The following is a 16,728-nucleotide window of genomic DNA, read 5'->3' as shown; positions in this document are numbered from 1 at the left end:
GTTGTGTCCTCAATAACTGGCGAAGACTAGCATATGTGTTTTATTTAACAGAATTTTGTGGGAGAGAAAAGAGGTCATGGGGGTCAATTACTATTGTATTAGCTTAAAAACTTTTTCTGTAATAGCCTTTTTTAGGGAATGATCATCCCTTGATTCCACAGTTTTATTTACTTCATTCCTAAAATACGTGAATTCTGAATCCCAGTGTAACATGTTAACTGGACTTCATGGGCTTCTTGCTATGTAGAAACACCGAGTAATGTTTGTATGCATATATGTATGTATGTATGTATTTATTTTTGAGACAGAGTCTCACTCTTGTCACCCAGGCTTCAGTGCAGTGGTGCAATCTCAGCTCACTGCAGCCTCCGCCTCCCGGGTTTAAGCGATTCTCTGCCTCAGCTTCCCGAGTAGCTGGGATTACAGGTGCCAGCCACCACACCCGGCTGATTTTTTGTATTTTTAGTAGAGACGGGGTTTTACCATGTGGGCCAGGCTGGTCTCGATCTCCTGACCTCAGCTGAGCCACCACGCTGGCCAAAACACAGAGTAATTTAAAGTTCTTGCTTAGTAGCTAAATTCCTACCAAAATGTGTTTCTTGCTATTAACAGAGCTAAATTTCCTTTCCAATTTTTATAAATTTATATATAACTTGTTGAAATGAGCTAGGTAATGGGCAAAATCGTGGGCACAGTAGATCATCTCAACATTGGAAGCATACATACAATGGAATCATTTTCCATGATTTTCAATGGTTGGCTTTTTTAAAAAAGTCGCATTATTGTAGTAATTGAAGAAGAACTTATCCTAGTGCATGTTTGATCTATCAGGCTGTCGGTTACTATTGGATGTTGGTTTCAGTGTTCCAGTGTACAGATTTGAATGGATGATTGAAGTGACATCTTGCATCCTCATGAGTAATATACTGGCTGTCATGGTTTCAGGCATGTTTATATATTTGGATGGGTAATCATTTTATATCGATTTAGAACTATGCAAATATTTTTACAAAATACACCATAAATGCCCGTTTTTGATCATGCTTATTTGGAGTTAACATACTTGGAGCCTGAAATATTTAATTTGGAATACCAAGCCCTGGACATTCTGACTTACTCTTTTAAAAGTTATTTGAGTGGCTGGGCATGGTGGTTTATGCGTGTAATCCCAGCATTTTGGGAGGCCGGCGCTGGTGGATCATGAGTTCTGGAGTTCAATACCAACCTGACCAAGGTGCTGAAACCCCTTCTCTACTAAAAATACAAAAATTAGCCGGGCATGCTGGCAGGCACCTGTAATCCCAGCTACTAGGGAGGCTGAGGCAGGAAAATCGCTTGAACCTGGGTGGCAGAGGTTGCAGTAAGCTGAGATCGCACCACTGCACTCCAGCCTGGGTGACAGAGCAAGACTCCATCTGGGGGGCAAAAATTATTTGAGCCTGTAATCCCAGTACTCTGGGAAGCTGAAGTAGGTGGATCTCTTGAGGTCAGGAGTTCGAGACCAGCCTGGACAGCATGGTGAAACCCCATCTTTACTAAAATTACATAAATTAGCCAGGCATAGTGGCATGTGCCTATAGTCCCTAGCTACTCAGAAGGCTGAGGAAGGAGAATTGCTTGAACCTGGGAGGTGGAGGTTGCAGTGAGCCGAGATCATATCACTGCATTCCAGCCTGGGCAACAGAACAAGACTCCGTCTCAAAAAAAAAAAAAAGGCCAGGCTCAGTGGCTCATGCATGTAATCCCAGCACTTTGGGAGGGCAAAGTGGGCGGATCACCGGAGGTCGGGAGTTCAAGACCAGTCTGGCCAACATAGCGAAACCCCATCTCTACTAAAAATACAAAAATTAGCCGGGCATGCTGGCAAGCATCTGTAATCCCAGCTACTCGAGGGAGACTGAGGCAGGACAATCACTTGAACCTGGGAGGTGGAGGTTGCAGTGAGCCAAGATCGTGCCATTGCACTCCAGCCTGGGTGACAGCGTGAGACTCTGTCTCAAAAAAAATAATAATAAAATTATTTGAGAGACCTTAATTCTCAACCTGCCTTTTAACCACTTTGATGGATTTACCTAACTTTGTTGCCAGGCTGGAGTATAGTGGCAAAATCAAAGCTCACTGCAGCCTTGAACTCCTGGACTCAAGTGATTCTCCCACCTCAGCCTCCCAAGTATCTGGAATTATAGGCTTGAGCCTCTGTGCCTGGCTTTAGTTGGTGAATTTTATTTTATTTGAGAGAAGATATTACTCTGTCACCTAGGCTGAAATGTACTAGTGAGATCACAGCTTAATTCAGCCTTAAATCCTGGGCTCAATGACCACCCCCCCCCCCCATCTCCGCCTCCTCAGTAGCTGGGACTACAGGTGTGCCACCAAGACTGGCTAGGCTTTTTTTGTTTGGTTGGTTTTAGGGTCTTACTGTGTTGCTCAGGCTGGTCTTGAACTCCTAGCCTCAAATAATCCTCTGCTGAGGTTATAGGCATGAGGCACTATGCCCAGCCCTTTAGTAAATTTTAGATAGTTGACATCGTTGTACTCGTGTATATCTTTATAATCATGATTTACTGATTTTGATAATTTTTGTTCTGTTCAAATAGGACAGATTTCACATACATATGACAGATTACAAAAGTTTTTATTACTTAACATGTTTAAATCTGAATAAAGTAATTGTGTGTTTAAAATGAACAGTTATCCCAGCTTGCCTGGCTGATGGCTGTTTTCACAGTTGGCCTATCTCAATTTTCACTTCTTGTGGTTAGGAAAGTGGCACTAGCCAAATAAAGGCTTTTTTTTTTTTTTTTTTTTTTTTTTTTGAGACAGAGTCTCGCTCTGTCGCCCAGGCTGGAGTGCAGTGGCGCGATCTCAGCTCACTGCAAGCTCTGCCTCCCAGGTTCATGTCATTCTCCTGCCTCAGCCTCCCGAGTAGCTGGGACTACAGGCACCCACCAGCACACCTGGCTAATTTTTTTGTATTTCTAGTAGAGACGGGATTTTACCATATTAGCCAGGATGGTCTCGATCTCCTGACCTCATGATCCGCCCGCTTCGGCCTCCCAAAGTGCTGGGATTACAGGCGTGAGCCACTGCGCCCAGCCCCAGAAAGGCAAATATTTAAAGGCATTTTAAATTAATTGTATTTGTTATAGCTCAAATTTGCCATCCTATTAAGCTTCATTAATTTATCCTTTTTTTTTTTTTTTTTTTTTGAGATGGAGTCTTGCTGTGTCATCCGGGCTGGAGCATAGTGGCGCAATCTCGGCTCACTGCAGCCTCCACCTCGACCAATCATTTATCTTTTGAGACACCATATATTCATTTCAATCTTTGAAGCAAGTTTTATAACTACTTAACAATTTCACCTTATGCTGGGCACAGTGGCTTATGCTTGTAATCCCAGAACTTTGGGAGGCAGAGGCAGGTGGATCACCTGAGGTTGGGAGTTTGAGACCAGCTTGACCAACATGGAGAAACCCCATCTCTACTAAAAACACAAAATTATCCGGGCGTGGTGGCACATGCCTGTAATCCCAGCTACTTGGGAGGCTGAGGCAGGAGAATTGCTTAAACCTGGGTGGCAGAAGTTGCGGTGAGCCAAGATCTGCCATTGCACTCCAGCCTGGGCAATGAGAGCAAAGCTCCATCTGGAAAAAAAAAAACAAAAAAAAACCTCACCTTACAAGAGCCCCAGTTACCTCTTTAGAAATATAAGAAGATAAATTATGTTAAATATATTTACTTTAAATTACATGTTTCCATTTCTTAAGCTTTGGATTTGTAGCCAACTTTCTGGGAGACAGTCTGTTAATAGCAATATAGGATATCAGTGTTTTTAAATTGGCTTATGAAAATAACACAGATTTTTAAATGAAAATTATTTAATTGGTATCCATTGATTTACTTAAAAGAGCCACATTTTTTAAGTGATAGCATTCTTTTTAGTTTAGCTGTGTTTTTTTTTGTTTTTTGTTTTTCTTTTGAGACGGAGTCTTGCTCTGTCGCCTAGGCTGGAGTGCATTGGCGCTATCTTGGCTCACTGCAACCTCCACCTCCTGGGTTTGAGCGATTCTTCTGTTCTCAGCCTCCCAAGTAGCTGGGATTACAGGCGTCCACCACCACGCTCAGCTAAGTTTTATATTTTTAGTAGAGAGGAGATTTCACCATGTTGGCCAGCCCGGTTTCGAACTCCTTACCTCAAGTGATCTGTCCCCCTTCACCTCCCAAAATGTTAGGATTACAGGCGTGAGCCACCTGCCATGCCTAGCCTCTTTTAGTTTTGCTATTAGAAGTGATAACATTCTTTTTAGTTTCACTATTAGCTTTCCTTGCATTCACATTTTACATTCTCATTAGCATTTCTATCCTTGGCATTTTTGAGTTTCTAATGCTTTTTTGCTTGAGTGTTTTATTCATTAAATGTTTTTGTTTAATTTATTATTTTCAAGCTTTCCTTTTGTTTCCATGATAAATCTTTGTGAGATTCCTGTATTTTAGCCATTTCCAAAAAGTGCCATTTTACTTATTTCACTGGAAGTATTTAAACATTCCAAACTACAGGCTCTAAGTAGCATCCTGATATTTTAGATCTGGAAAGGGCCCTTAAGATCACTGTATAGAAGTGTACAATTAGAGTATCCATTTGTTGTATATATATTTTGTTGTTAGTTTAGTGATGTCTGATTATCTCTGCCCGTTAGGACAGGGCTTAATTCAATCAGTATAATAATTATCAATGTGAAGGATAAAACCTTTTAGAACAACATGGGATCTAAATAAGTTTTTTTAAAATGTCACCGTAAAGGAAGTAGTGTTTTGTTTTTATTTTTCCCCCCAAACACAAGAGAAGTCAGGGAATCATTATGGAGGATTCTTAACATTTTTACCAGTTTGGGAGAAAACAGTGGTGAATATAGATAGTTTTTAATCTAGTTTTTGTTTTCTCTACTGTCAGCTTTCTACAGATCAAAAAATTGGGTTGCCGGGGGCAGGGCAGCAAATACCAGTTACTTTAAATGTTTTACCATGATCTTCTTTTTTTATAGGGAACTGACTCTCTTTTGGAGTAAACTGCAAAGAAGAATTGACCCTTCTTTAGATACTTTTTTGGAGCGTTGTCGTCAGTTTGGTGTCATAGCTAAAACGCAGCAGCATTTATTTTGCCTCATTAGAGTTATACAAACTGAAGTGAGTACTTTATGCCTTCTCTGCCAACTGTAGCTGGAGGAAAGAAATGAGTGAGAAGATAATGTCTCAGAAAATTCCCTTTAGATAAAGGAAGATAAGAAATAATGGGTTTTAATAAGATTAATGGAATTGACCACATCTGACTGCTTCTCCAGATTGACTTCCTATAATTAATCAGAAACAAATTGATGGCCAAACAAGTTAGGTGATAATTATTTCTAATTACTGTGAATGAAGTTGTATCTCCTGTCACATTAAGAACATTTTAAGAGGCCAGGCACAGTGACTCAAGCCTGTAATCCCAGCACTTTGGGAGGCCGAGGCGGGTGGATCACTTGAGCTCACGAGTTCGAGACCAGCCTGGCCAACCTGGTGAAACCCTGTCTCTACTAAAAATACAGAAATTAGCCGGGTATGGTGGCGGGCGCCTGTAATCCCAGCTACTTTGGAGGCTGAGGCAGGAGAATCGCTTGAACGGGGAAGGCGGAGGTTGTGGTGAGCTAAGATTGCACCACTGCACTCTAGCCTAGGCAACAGAGTGAGACTTGGTCTTTAAAAAAAAAAAAAAAGAACATTTCAAGGTAACTGTAGAACTTGCCCGTTTAAACAATTACTTCATAATTGGCCATTAGAACATTTTGTTTTGTTTAAATCTTTAATAAAGGTACTAATTTTCTATTGTTGAATAACATCAGAAAAATGAATATTAAAACAATGTCCATTTTTATTAGTTCAGTTTTATAAATCAGAAATCCAGCACAATGTGGCAGGATTCTCTTCTAAGACTATCACATTGGCTAAAATGTAGTTGGCTAGGCTAAGTTCTTATCAGAAGCTCTGTGGAAAATCCACTTCAAAGCTTGTTCTTATCATTGACAGATTTCAGTTCCTGTGATTGTAGGACTAAGGTTTCTGTTTTCTGGCTGGCTGCCAGTCAGGGTCTGTTCTCAGGTCCTAGAAAGCTACACTCAGTCTTTGCGTCTATTTTCAAGCATCAAGGGTGCAACAAGTTGGTGCTTGAAACCTGACATCCTCCATCTCTGACTTTAGTTTTCAGTTTTTGGTTAAGACAGGTCTCACTCTGTCACCCAGGCGTAGTGCAGTGGTGTGATCATAGCTCATTACAACCTCAAACTCCTTGACTCAAGCAGTTCTCCCTTCTCAGCCTCCAGAGTAGCTGAGACTACAGGCGTGTAGTTTTTTTCTTTTTTGGTGGGGAGCAGGGGTAGTAGATACAGGGTCTTGCTTTGTTGCCCAGACTGATTCTCAGCTCCTGGCCTCAAGCAATTCTCCCACCTCAGCCTTCCAAAGTGCTGGGATTATAGGTGTAAGCTGCCACACCTGTCCGCTTGAACCTGGGAGGCAGAAGTTGCAATGAGCCGAGATCACACCATTGCACTGCAGCCTGGGCGACAGAGTGAGACTCTGTCTCAAAAAAAAAAAAAAAAAAAAAAAAAAAAAAGAAGCAAAGGTTAAATGACTTGGCTACATCCTATGTGCGCTTTCATCAATATGCCAAGTCACTCTTGATCCCTCACCTTCCTAGTTTAAGACCCACCAATTTCTTCAAAATTCAGCTCCACATTCCATATCTTGATTCAAATTTATTCACTACTCCTTTTAGTAACTTTTTGGCCTATCTGTTCAGAATATATAATGGTATTTCTGGTTACTTTTCTTTTTTTTTTTTTTTTTTTTTTTTGAGACGGAGTCTCGCTCTGTCGCCCAGGCTGGAGTGCTGTGGCCGGTTCTCAGCTCACTGCAAGCTCCGCCTCCCTGGTTCCCGCCATTCTCCTGCCTCAGCCTCCCGAGTAGCTGGGACTACAGGCGCCCGCCACCTCGCCCGGCTAGTTTTTTGTATTTTTTAGTGGAGACGGGGTTTCACCGTGTTAGCCAGGATGGTCTCGATCTCCTGACCTCGTGATCCGCCCGTCTCGGCCTCCCAAAGTGCTGGGATTACAGGCTTGAGCCACCGCGCCCGGCCTATGGTTACTTTTCTTTGAAAAGTGTTGTTAGTGATTTTTCAAATGTTACCATCCCAACCAGATTAGGCTGTTGAAGAAAGAATGACCATTCTTTGCTGTCCACCTCACAGTCTTCCAAAAGGAGTGAATAACTTGTGGAGAAACTGAATTATTTTAAAATTTGGCTGACTTTCCCCAAGTCCTCTCTGCTCTTACTTACAAATGATAAACTTATATCACATCATCCTAATAAGAGACCCATGGTCTAGTCCTGTGGAGCCACTGAAGCAACATGGCCTGTTGACTTGGACTACATTCCAAATGAGAGGGAGAAACTTCTATATTCTTTCGGCCACTACTGTTGTGGGATGTCTGCCATTCGTAACAGAACCAGATCCTAGCTGATACAGGCTAAGTAATGCCTCTCTTTCAAAAAAGCTAGTCTCAGCTCATCTGAAAGGTAGAGAGTTATCTCAATTGATTGTTCACAGTCAGTTACAGACTGAACTCTGTTCTACTCTTTCTCCCCTTTTCACTATTACACTTGACTAGTTTTAAAGGAAAAAAATGTTGGAGTCTCGGTTTGCAAGGGCTTCTACACTCACTAACTCCCTTTCCACCTACCAGTCCACATCTCTTCTACTCTTCAGGCCAAATTTTTATTTTATTTATTTTATTATTTTATTTTTTTGTTTTATTTGGAGACAAAGTCTCACTCTATTGCCCAGGCTGGCGTGCAGTGGCATGATCTTGGTTCACTGCAACTTCCGCTTCCCAGGCTCAAGGGATTCTCAATGCCTCAGCCTCCCAAGTAGCTGGGACTTTGGGCCTGCATCACCATGCGTGGCTAATTTTTTGTATTTTTATTAGAGATGGGGTTTTGCCATGTTGGCCATGGTGGTCTTAAAACTCCATGCCTCAAGTGATGTGCCTAGCTCGGTCTCCCAAAGTGCTGGGATTACAGGTGTGAACCACCATGCCTGGCCTAAATGCTTTTAAGTCCTTGCTCGTCTGCTTACTAGTTGATGACACTGGGCAACTTAACCTTCTGAGTGTTGGGGATTTTTTGTCTATAAAATGAGGATATGTGCAAAAAAGTTTATTTCAAATAAGTGCCTAGGTTGTAGTAGGGGTTCTGTAAATCAATGACGGTGATTTCTTTGTGTTCCCAGCATTTAGAATGAATGATGCCCAACACAGAATTAAATGCCTGGCAAATTGTTCACTGATTTAAACAGTGGAATTTACTCCGTTATTTTACATCGTATTCTGTTGAACAGTTACAATGTGCTAGCGTTACTATTTCATCTTTATAACCTTAGAAGGAGGAAAATCTGGTATTACCATTACTGTTATCATTTTACCAATAAGGAAACTGAAGTTTAGAGGTTGAGAACCTGTCACTTGTTGTGAAGCTGGGGTTCAAAGGCAGTCAAAGTCTGATTCTAAAGTCTCTGCTCTTAGCAGTGCGTTTTAAGCCACTCAGACATATCTTGCTTTTCTTTTTTCATGTCATTTTCGCATTTCAGCCTCTCAGATAGAGTTATCTTGTATGTACCAAGCTTTTATCACATATGACCAGGTCGTCCTAATTTTAAACTAGTTTCTGAGAACCTGCTGCTGTAGCAAGATTTTCTGATTTCTCTTTTCTCCCTGGAAAGCTGAGATTCAGTACACCTGTGATGGTGACTATAAATTACTAAATTCTTTCAGGAGGAAATGGAGAGGATCATTTATTTTATCTTTGAAGTTTTGAAAAATCCAAGTGTTCATGATACAGATAATTTTTTTTTTTTTTTTCGAGACTGAGTCTCGCTCTGTCGCCCAGGCTGGAGTGCAGTGGCCGGATCTCAGCTCACTGCAAGCTCTGCCTCCTGGGTTTACGCCATTCTCCTGCCTCAGCCTCCCGAGTAGCTGGGACTACAGGCGCCTGCCACCTCGCCTGGCTAGTTTTTTGTATTTTTTAGTAGAGACGGGGTTTCACCATGTTAGCTAGGATGGTCTCGATCTCCTGACCTCGTGATCTGCCCGTCTTGGCCTCCCAAAGTGCTGGGATTACAGGCTTAAGCGACCGTGCCCGGCTTTTTTTTTTTTTTTTTTTTTTTTTTTGGAGACAGAGTTTCGCTCTTGTTGCCCAGGCTGGAGTGCAATGGCGTGATCTCGGTGCATTGCAACCTCCACCTCCCGGATTCTTTGAACCTCAGCCTCCCGAGTCGCTGGGATTACAGGCATGCACCACCACACCTGGCTAATTTTGTACTTTTTGCAGAGACGGGGTTTCTCCATGTTGGTCAGGCTGGTCTCGAACTCCTGAACTCAGGTGATAATGCCTGCCTCAGCCTCCCAAAGTGCTGGGGTTATAGGCATGAGCCACCGCGCCTGGCCACAGAGAATTTCTTAAATTGAATTTAATCTTAGATTCACATCTATACCTGTGTTTCCTGTTGCTGCCTTTTTAAACACTGCCCCTCTACTCAACATCATTCTATTTTGAATCCTCCAGTGACCTTACTTATCCTGAATTTCTTTGGATTCACATGCATTTATTGCTTATGCATTCGGGGTACAGATAAATTCCTTGAAAGTAAGGAACTGCTTTAATACACAGTGCCTAGTAAATGTACATTGTTCATAGTTGTAGCATCTAATTCAGTTCTTTGCATGTTGAGACAAGAAATATCTAAATGTCTTTCATGAAGAAAGATTTAAGATAAAATTTAGGAACTCTAATAAAAGTTTTTACAACCTAAAATTCCATATCAGTGAACGTTATATACTCTTTCTGTATGCAAAAAAAAAAAAATTTTTTATCCTGTTTTACTTACAGGCACAAGATGCTGGTCTTGGGGTGTCAATTTTACTGTGTGTCAGAGCTCTTCAACTCAGATCAAGTGAAGATGAGGAAATGAAGGCATCAGTTTGTAAAACAATTGCCTGTCTTTTACCAGAAGATTTAGAAGTTAGACGAGCCTGTCAGCTTACAGAATTCTTAATTGAACCCAGTTTGGATGGATTTAATATGTTAGAAGAACTGTATTTGCAACCAGATCAAAAATTTGATGAAGAAAATGCACCGGTTCCAAATTCTCTTCGATGTGAGCTCTTACTAGCTTTAAAAGCCCACTGGCCTTTTGATCCTGAGTTTTGGGACTGGAAAACTTTAAAACGACACTGCCACCAACTTTTAGGACAAGAAGCCTCAGATTCTGATGATGACTTAAGTGGCTATGAAATGTCCATTAATGACACAGATGTTTTAGAGTCATTTCTCAGTGACTATGATGAGGGTAAAGAAGATAAACAATATAGAAGAAGAGATTTGACAGATCAGCATAAGGAGAAAAGAGACAAAAAACCCATTGGCTCTTCTGAAAGATATCAGAGGTGGCTTCAGTATAAGTTTTTCTGTTTGTTATGTAAGCGGGAATGTATAGAGGCTAGAATTCTTCATCATTCTAAGATGCATATGGAAGATGGAATTTACACCTGTCCAGTTTGTATTAAAAAATTTAAGAGAAAAGAAATGTTTGTTCCTCATGTGATGGAGCATGTTAAAATGCCACCAAGCAGAAGGGACCGCTCTAAAAAGAAATTACTGTTGAAAGGCTCTCAAAAGGGTATTTGTCCCAAGAGCCCCTCTGCAATCCCAGAGCAAAACCATTCATTGAATGAACAAGCCAAAGGAGAGTCTCATGAATATGTCACATTCAGCAAATTAGAAGATTGCCACCTGCAAGACAGAGATTTGTATCCATGTCCTGGTACAGACTGTTCCCGTGTGTTTAAGCAATTTAAATACTTAAGTGTGCATCTTAAAGCTGAACACCAAAATAATGATGAAAATGCCAAGCACTACTTGGATATGAAAAATAGAAGAGAGAAGTGTACTTACTGTCGACGACATTTTATGTCTGCTTTTCACCTTCGGGAGCATGAACAAGTACATTGTGGGCCTCAGCCTTATATGTGTGTATCTATAGATTGCTATGCTAGGTTTGGATCAGTAAATGAACTACTTAACCATAAACAAAAGCATGATGATCTGCGTTATAAGTGTGAATTAAATGGCTGTAATATTGTTTTCAGTGACTTGGGACAGCTTTACCACCATGAAGCACAACACTTTAGGGATGCATCTTACACATGCAACTTTCTTGGCTGTAAAAAGTTCTATTACTCCAAAATTGAATACCAGAATCACCTCTCAATGCATAATGTTGAAAATTCAAATGGTGAAATAAAGAAATCAGTGAAACTTGAGGAGTCTGCAACAGGTGAAAAGCAAGATTGTGTTAATCAGCCCCATCTACTTAACCAAACTGATAAATCACATTTACCTGAAGATCTTTTCTGTGCAGAATCAGCTAATTCTCAAATAGATACAGAAACTGCAGAAAACCTGAAAGAAAACAGTGACAGTAATTCTAGTGATCAGTTAAGTCATAGCTCTTCAGCTTCAATGAATGAAGAGTTAATTGACACACTAGATCACTCTGAAACCATGCAGGATATATTGTTATCTAATGAGAAAGTCTTTGGGCCCTCCAGTTTAAAAGAAAAATGTTCCAGTATGGCAGTTTGTTTTGACGGGACTAAGTTTACCTGTGGTTTTGATGGCTGTGGTTCCACATACAAAAATGCAAGAGGAATGCAGAAACATTTACGGAAGGTTCATCCATACCATTTCAAGCCCAAAAAGATAAAGACGAAAGATCTGTTTCCCTCTTTGGGTAATGAACATAATCAGACAACAGAAAAGTTGGATGCAGAACCTAAACCCAGCTCAGATACAAACAGTGACTCCCCAGATGAAGGTCTAGATCACAATATTCACATTAAATGTAAACGAGAACATCAAGGTTATTCCTCAGAATCCTCCATTTGTGCTTCTAAAAGGCCCTGTACAGAGGATACCATGTTGGAACTTCTGTTACGCTTGAAACATTTAAGCTTGAAAAACTCAATAACACATGGCTCTTTCTCAGGGTCATTGCAGGCGTACCCATCCAGTGGTGCTAAGTCTCTTCAATCAGTTTCATCTATCTCAGACCTTAATTTTCAGACTCAAGATGAAAATATGCCAAGTCAGTACCTTGCACAGTTGGCGGCTAAGCCGTTTTTCTGTGAGCTTCAAGGATGCAAATACGAATTTGTGACCAGAGAGGCTCTGTTAATGCATTATCTTAAAAAGCATAATTATTCAAAAGAAAAAGTCCTTCAGTTAACCATGTTCCAACATCGGTATTCCCCATTTCAATGTCATATTTGCCAAAGGTCATTTACAAGAAAAACACACCTTAGGATTCATTATAAAAATAAACATCAAATTGGCAGTGACAGAGCAACTCACAAACTATTAGATAATGAAAAGTGTGATCATGAAGGCCCATGTTCAGTAGATAGGTTGAAAGGTGATTGTTCTGCAGAACTTGGAGGTGATCCCAACAGTAACTCTGAGAAACCACACTGTCATCCTAAGAAAGATGAATGCAGTTCTGAAACAGATTTGGAATCATCTTGTGAAGAAACAGAAAGTAAAACATCTGACATTTCATCACCAATAGGCAGCCATAGAGAAGAACAAGAAGGAAGAGAGGGCAGAGGTAGCAGGCGAACTGTTGCTAAAGGAAATCTGTGTTATATTTTGAATAAATACCACAAACCATTCCATTGTATCCATAAAACTTGCAACTCCTCATTCACCAATCTAAAAGGCTTAATTCGCCATTACAGAACTGTACATCAGTACAACAAAGAACAGTTATGTTTAGAGAAAGACAAAGCAAGAACCAAAAGGGAACTTGTCAAATGTAAAAAGATATTTGCTTGCAAATATAAGGAATGTAATAAACGCTTCCTGTGTTCCAAAGCTCTTGCTAAGCACTGTAGTGACTCTCATAACCTAGACCATACTGAAGAGCCTAAAGTACTTTCTGAAGCTGAATCTGCAGCAAGATTTTCTTGTAACCAGCCTCAGTGCCCTGCTGTTTTTTATACATTCAACAAGTTGAAGCACCACTTGATGGAACAGCATAATATTGAAGGGGAAATACATTCAGATTATGAAATTCATTGTGATCTTAATGGCTGTGGCCAGATTTTCACCCATCGCAGTAATTACTCACAACATGTATATTACCGACATAAAGATTATTATGATGATTTGTTTAGAAGTCAGAAAGTAGCAAATGAGAGACTACTAAGGAGTGAAAAGGTATGTCAAACAGCTGACACTCAGGGGCATGAATATCAGACCACCAGGAGATCATTTAATGCTAAAACTAAAAAATGTGGCTTAATCAAAGAAAAGAAAGCCCCAATAAGTTTTAAAACCAGAGCTGAGGCCCTCCATATGTGTGTGGAGCACTCTGAGCACACACAGTACCCCTGCATGGTTCAAGGATGCTTATCTGTGGTGAAGTTGGAGAGCAGCATTGTGAGGCATTACAAACGCACTCATCAGATGAGTAGTGCCTATTTAGAACAACAGATGGAGAACCTTGTTGTTTGCGTTAAGTACGGTACCAAAATTAAGGAGGAACCCCCTTCTGAAGCAGATGCCTGTATAAAGAAAGAAGAAAATAGAAGCTGTGAATCAGAGCACACAGAACACAGCCATTCCCCGGGTGACAGTAGTGCACCCATCCAGAACACTGATTCCTGTCATTCAAGTGAAAGGGATGGAGGTCAGAAAGGGTGCATAGAAAGCAGCTCAGTATTTGATGCAGATACTCTGCTTTACAGGGGAACTTTGAAATGTAACCATAGTTCAGAAACCACTTCCCTGGAACAGTGTAATATAGTTCAGCCTCCTCCTCCTTGTAAAATAGAAAATTCCATACCTAATCCCAATGGGACTGAAAGTGGGACTTATTTCACAAGTTTCCAGCTGCCTTTACCAAGGATCAAAGAATCAGAAACTAGGCAGCATGGTTCAGGGCAAGAAAACACTGTAAAAAATCCAACCCACGTCCCAAAAGAGAATTTTAGAAAACCTTCACAGCCCCGGTCATTTGATTTGAAGACCTACAAACCTATGGGATTTGAATCTTCGTTTCTGAAATTTATTCAGGAAAGTGAAGAGAAAGAAGATGATTTTGATGATTGGGAGCCTTCAGAGCACTTAACATTAAGTAATTCTTCACAGCCCAGTAATGATTTAACAGGGAACGTTGTGGCAAATAATATGGTGAATGACAATGAACCTGAAGTTGACATACCTCATTCTTCCAGTGACTCTACAATTCATGAGAACCTGACTGCAATCCCACCTTTAATAGTAGCTGAAACAACAACAGTTCCTTCCTTGGAAAACCTGAGGGTCGTATTGGACAAAGCATTAACAGACTGTGGAGAACTTGCCTTAAAACAGCTTCATTATCTTCGCCCAGTGGTGGTTCTTGAAAGATCTAAGTTTTCCACACCAATTTTAGACTTATTTCCAACAAAAAAGACAGATGAGCTTTGTGTAGGAAGTTCATAAGTAGCAGTTTTGTTTTTGTAACAGACTGGCTCCAACACTGCAACATGGGGACATTTGCCAACTCGAACAAAGGCTGAGAAGCAGCCACACCGTTGTTTAGGTAGAATAGGCTGTGTATTTACATGAATGTATAATATCTATGTCAGCAGTATTGGCTGAATCCATTAGCTCTCTGGTTGGTTTAATGATTGGGTTTTTTTGTTTATTAAAAAAAAAAAAAGGAACTGTACTCTTGTTTGGTGCTAATTAATACATCAAAATATACTGGGGCTTCCTTTTTCAAATTAAGTGTGCATGATTGTATATGGAACAAATACTAAGGTCCCAGGGTGGGAGGGTTAGGGAAAGGGATATGGAGTTCTTACTTGACTTGAATGTGCACCTGAGGGTGCTTTGTGTAATATATTGTACACTACAGCATCTTATATTTTTTGAGTTGAGTTTCAATAAATTACAATTTTTCACCCATTTGTTGTTTACTCATAATGAGTTTTCATGCCACATGTAAACTGAAATTGCACTTATATTTTCTGAAATATGCCACTCACATTTTACCCCAGTAATTTTTTTATTATTAACTAAATCATTCAGAACAAGGGTTTTTTGTTTGTTTGTTTGTTTGTTTTTTTAAGACGGAGTTTCACTCTTGTTGCTCAAGCTGGAGTGCAATAGTGCAGTCTCGGCTCGCTGCAACCTCCCCCTCCTGGCTTCAAGTTATTCTCCTACCTCGGTCTCCCAAAGTGCTGGGATTACAGGCGTGAGCGACCACGCCCATCCCAGAACAAGGTTCTTTTTATCTTAAAATTTTTGTTTTTGTGGAAGAAGGTTCTGAGATTGAGTAATTAGCTGTGGGAGTGAAGATATCTCCCAGAGGATGTCCAGATGTTGGCCGAGTAGAAAGGAGAGGATATGCCAACCAGAACATGAAGGACATAGCAAATTCAGAGGGCATGTTTCTAGGAAACTACAAATAATTTGATATGCTGGCAATAAAAAGGGAACAAGAGAATGACATCATTGAAGAGACAGCAGGAACTAAATCATGAAACACTAAGGAGTTTGGACTTGAGTCTATAGGCATATATCACTGGAAGTGTGGAGTGCTCACTTGATTTGAGGAGCTGAAATTGGAAACAGTAGACCTGAAGTAATTGAGGCAAGCTTGGTGAGTGTATGTACTGATGCAGCAGAGGGCAGAATAGATGAAATTGAGATATTTAAGGAGACAGGATTTTGGGGGTTTGGAGAGTCAAGGAAAAGATTTGGTACTGATGCAACCATTTGAGGTAGGTATACAAAGGAGGATTGATTATTTGGGAAGATAATGGAAACCAAGGTGAGTTTGGCTTTTAGATGTGTTGAGTTTTATTAGACTGTAGGATGTCCTTTTAATACAGTTTTATTTCCTGTTCCTTGTGAAGTTTTCAACCACTTTCATTAGCTAGATATGAAGTGACTCAGACAACTAACATCTCTTTATCATCCTTGTGGTTAGAATTTTTTTTTTTTCCCGCAATTGAATCTTGCTCTGTCGCCCAGGCTGGGGTATAGTGGCGCGATCTCGGCTCACTGCGACCTCCGCCCCTCCAGGTTTAAGCAATTCTCTGCCTCAGCCTCCGGAGTAGCTGGGATTACAGGTGTGTGCCACCACGCCTGGCTAATTTTTTGTGTTTTTAGTAGAAACAGGGTTTCACCATCTTGGCCAGGCTGGTCTTGAACTCCTGACCTCGTGATCCACCCGCCTCGGCCTCCCAAAGTGCTGGGATTACAGGCTTGAGCCACCGTGCCTGGCCTATTGTGGTTAGATTTTCAAGACCTTTTCTCTGACCCTTAAACCTTATTTTCTTGTTTTGTCAGCTCTTCAGGAATTTCATTCCGTCACCTCACCCAGAGTCTAAAGCACCCCCATAACCAAGTCATTTCTTGTCTCAGCTCCCAATAGGTAACAGAGGATTCTGAGAAATCGGAATGATCTGAGTAAGACTGTTGAAAGAAGTGGCAGAAACGAGGATCTTAGAGACTGAGACCACTATTGTTTCTTTGGAATCCAGCTAATTCTTCAGCAACTTGAATTTCCTCACTTACGAAGGGAGGGTG

General features: G+C 40.7%; 1 protein-coding gene across 2 annotated transcripts in view; it reads left to right on the top strand.

Annotated features, from left to right (window-relative positions):
- Window positions 1-15,099, top strand: part of RLF (RLF zinc finger) — a 79,952-nt gene extending 64,853 nt beyond the window's left edge. For both annotated transcript variants that reach the window (XM_007979277.3, XM_007979278.3), the window contains 2 exons: window positions 5,043-5,184; window positions 9,976-15,099. In XM_007979277.3, coding sequence (XP_007977468.1) covers window positions 5,043-5,184; window positions 9,976-14,631 — 4,798 coding nt within the window. In that variant the 3' untranslated portion in view covers window positions 14,632-15,099. The remainder of the gene's footprint in view (window positions 1-5,042; window positions 5,185-9,975) is intronic.
- The last annotated feature ends 1,629 nt before the right edge of the window (window positions 15,100-16,728 follow it).

Source organism: Chlorocebus sabaeus, chromosome 20, assembly GCF_047675955.1.
Source record: "Chlorocebus sabaeus isolate Y175 chromosome 20, mChlSab1.0.hap1, whole genome shotgun sequence".
NCBI classification, from domain to species: domain Eukaryota; kingdom Metazoa; phylum Chordata; class Mammalia; order Primates; family Cercopithecidae; genus Chlorocebus; species Chlorocebus sabaeus.
Note: the sequence above shows the minus strand (reverse complement) of the source record. Positions and strands in the feature narration are given on the sequence as shown.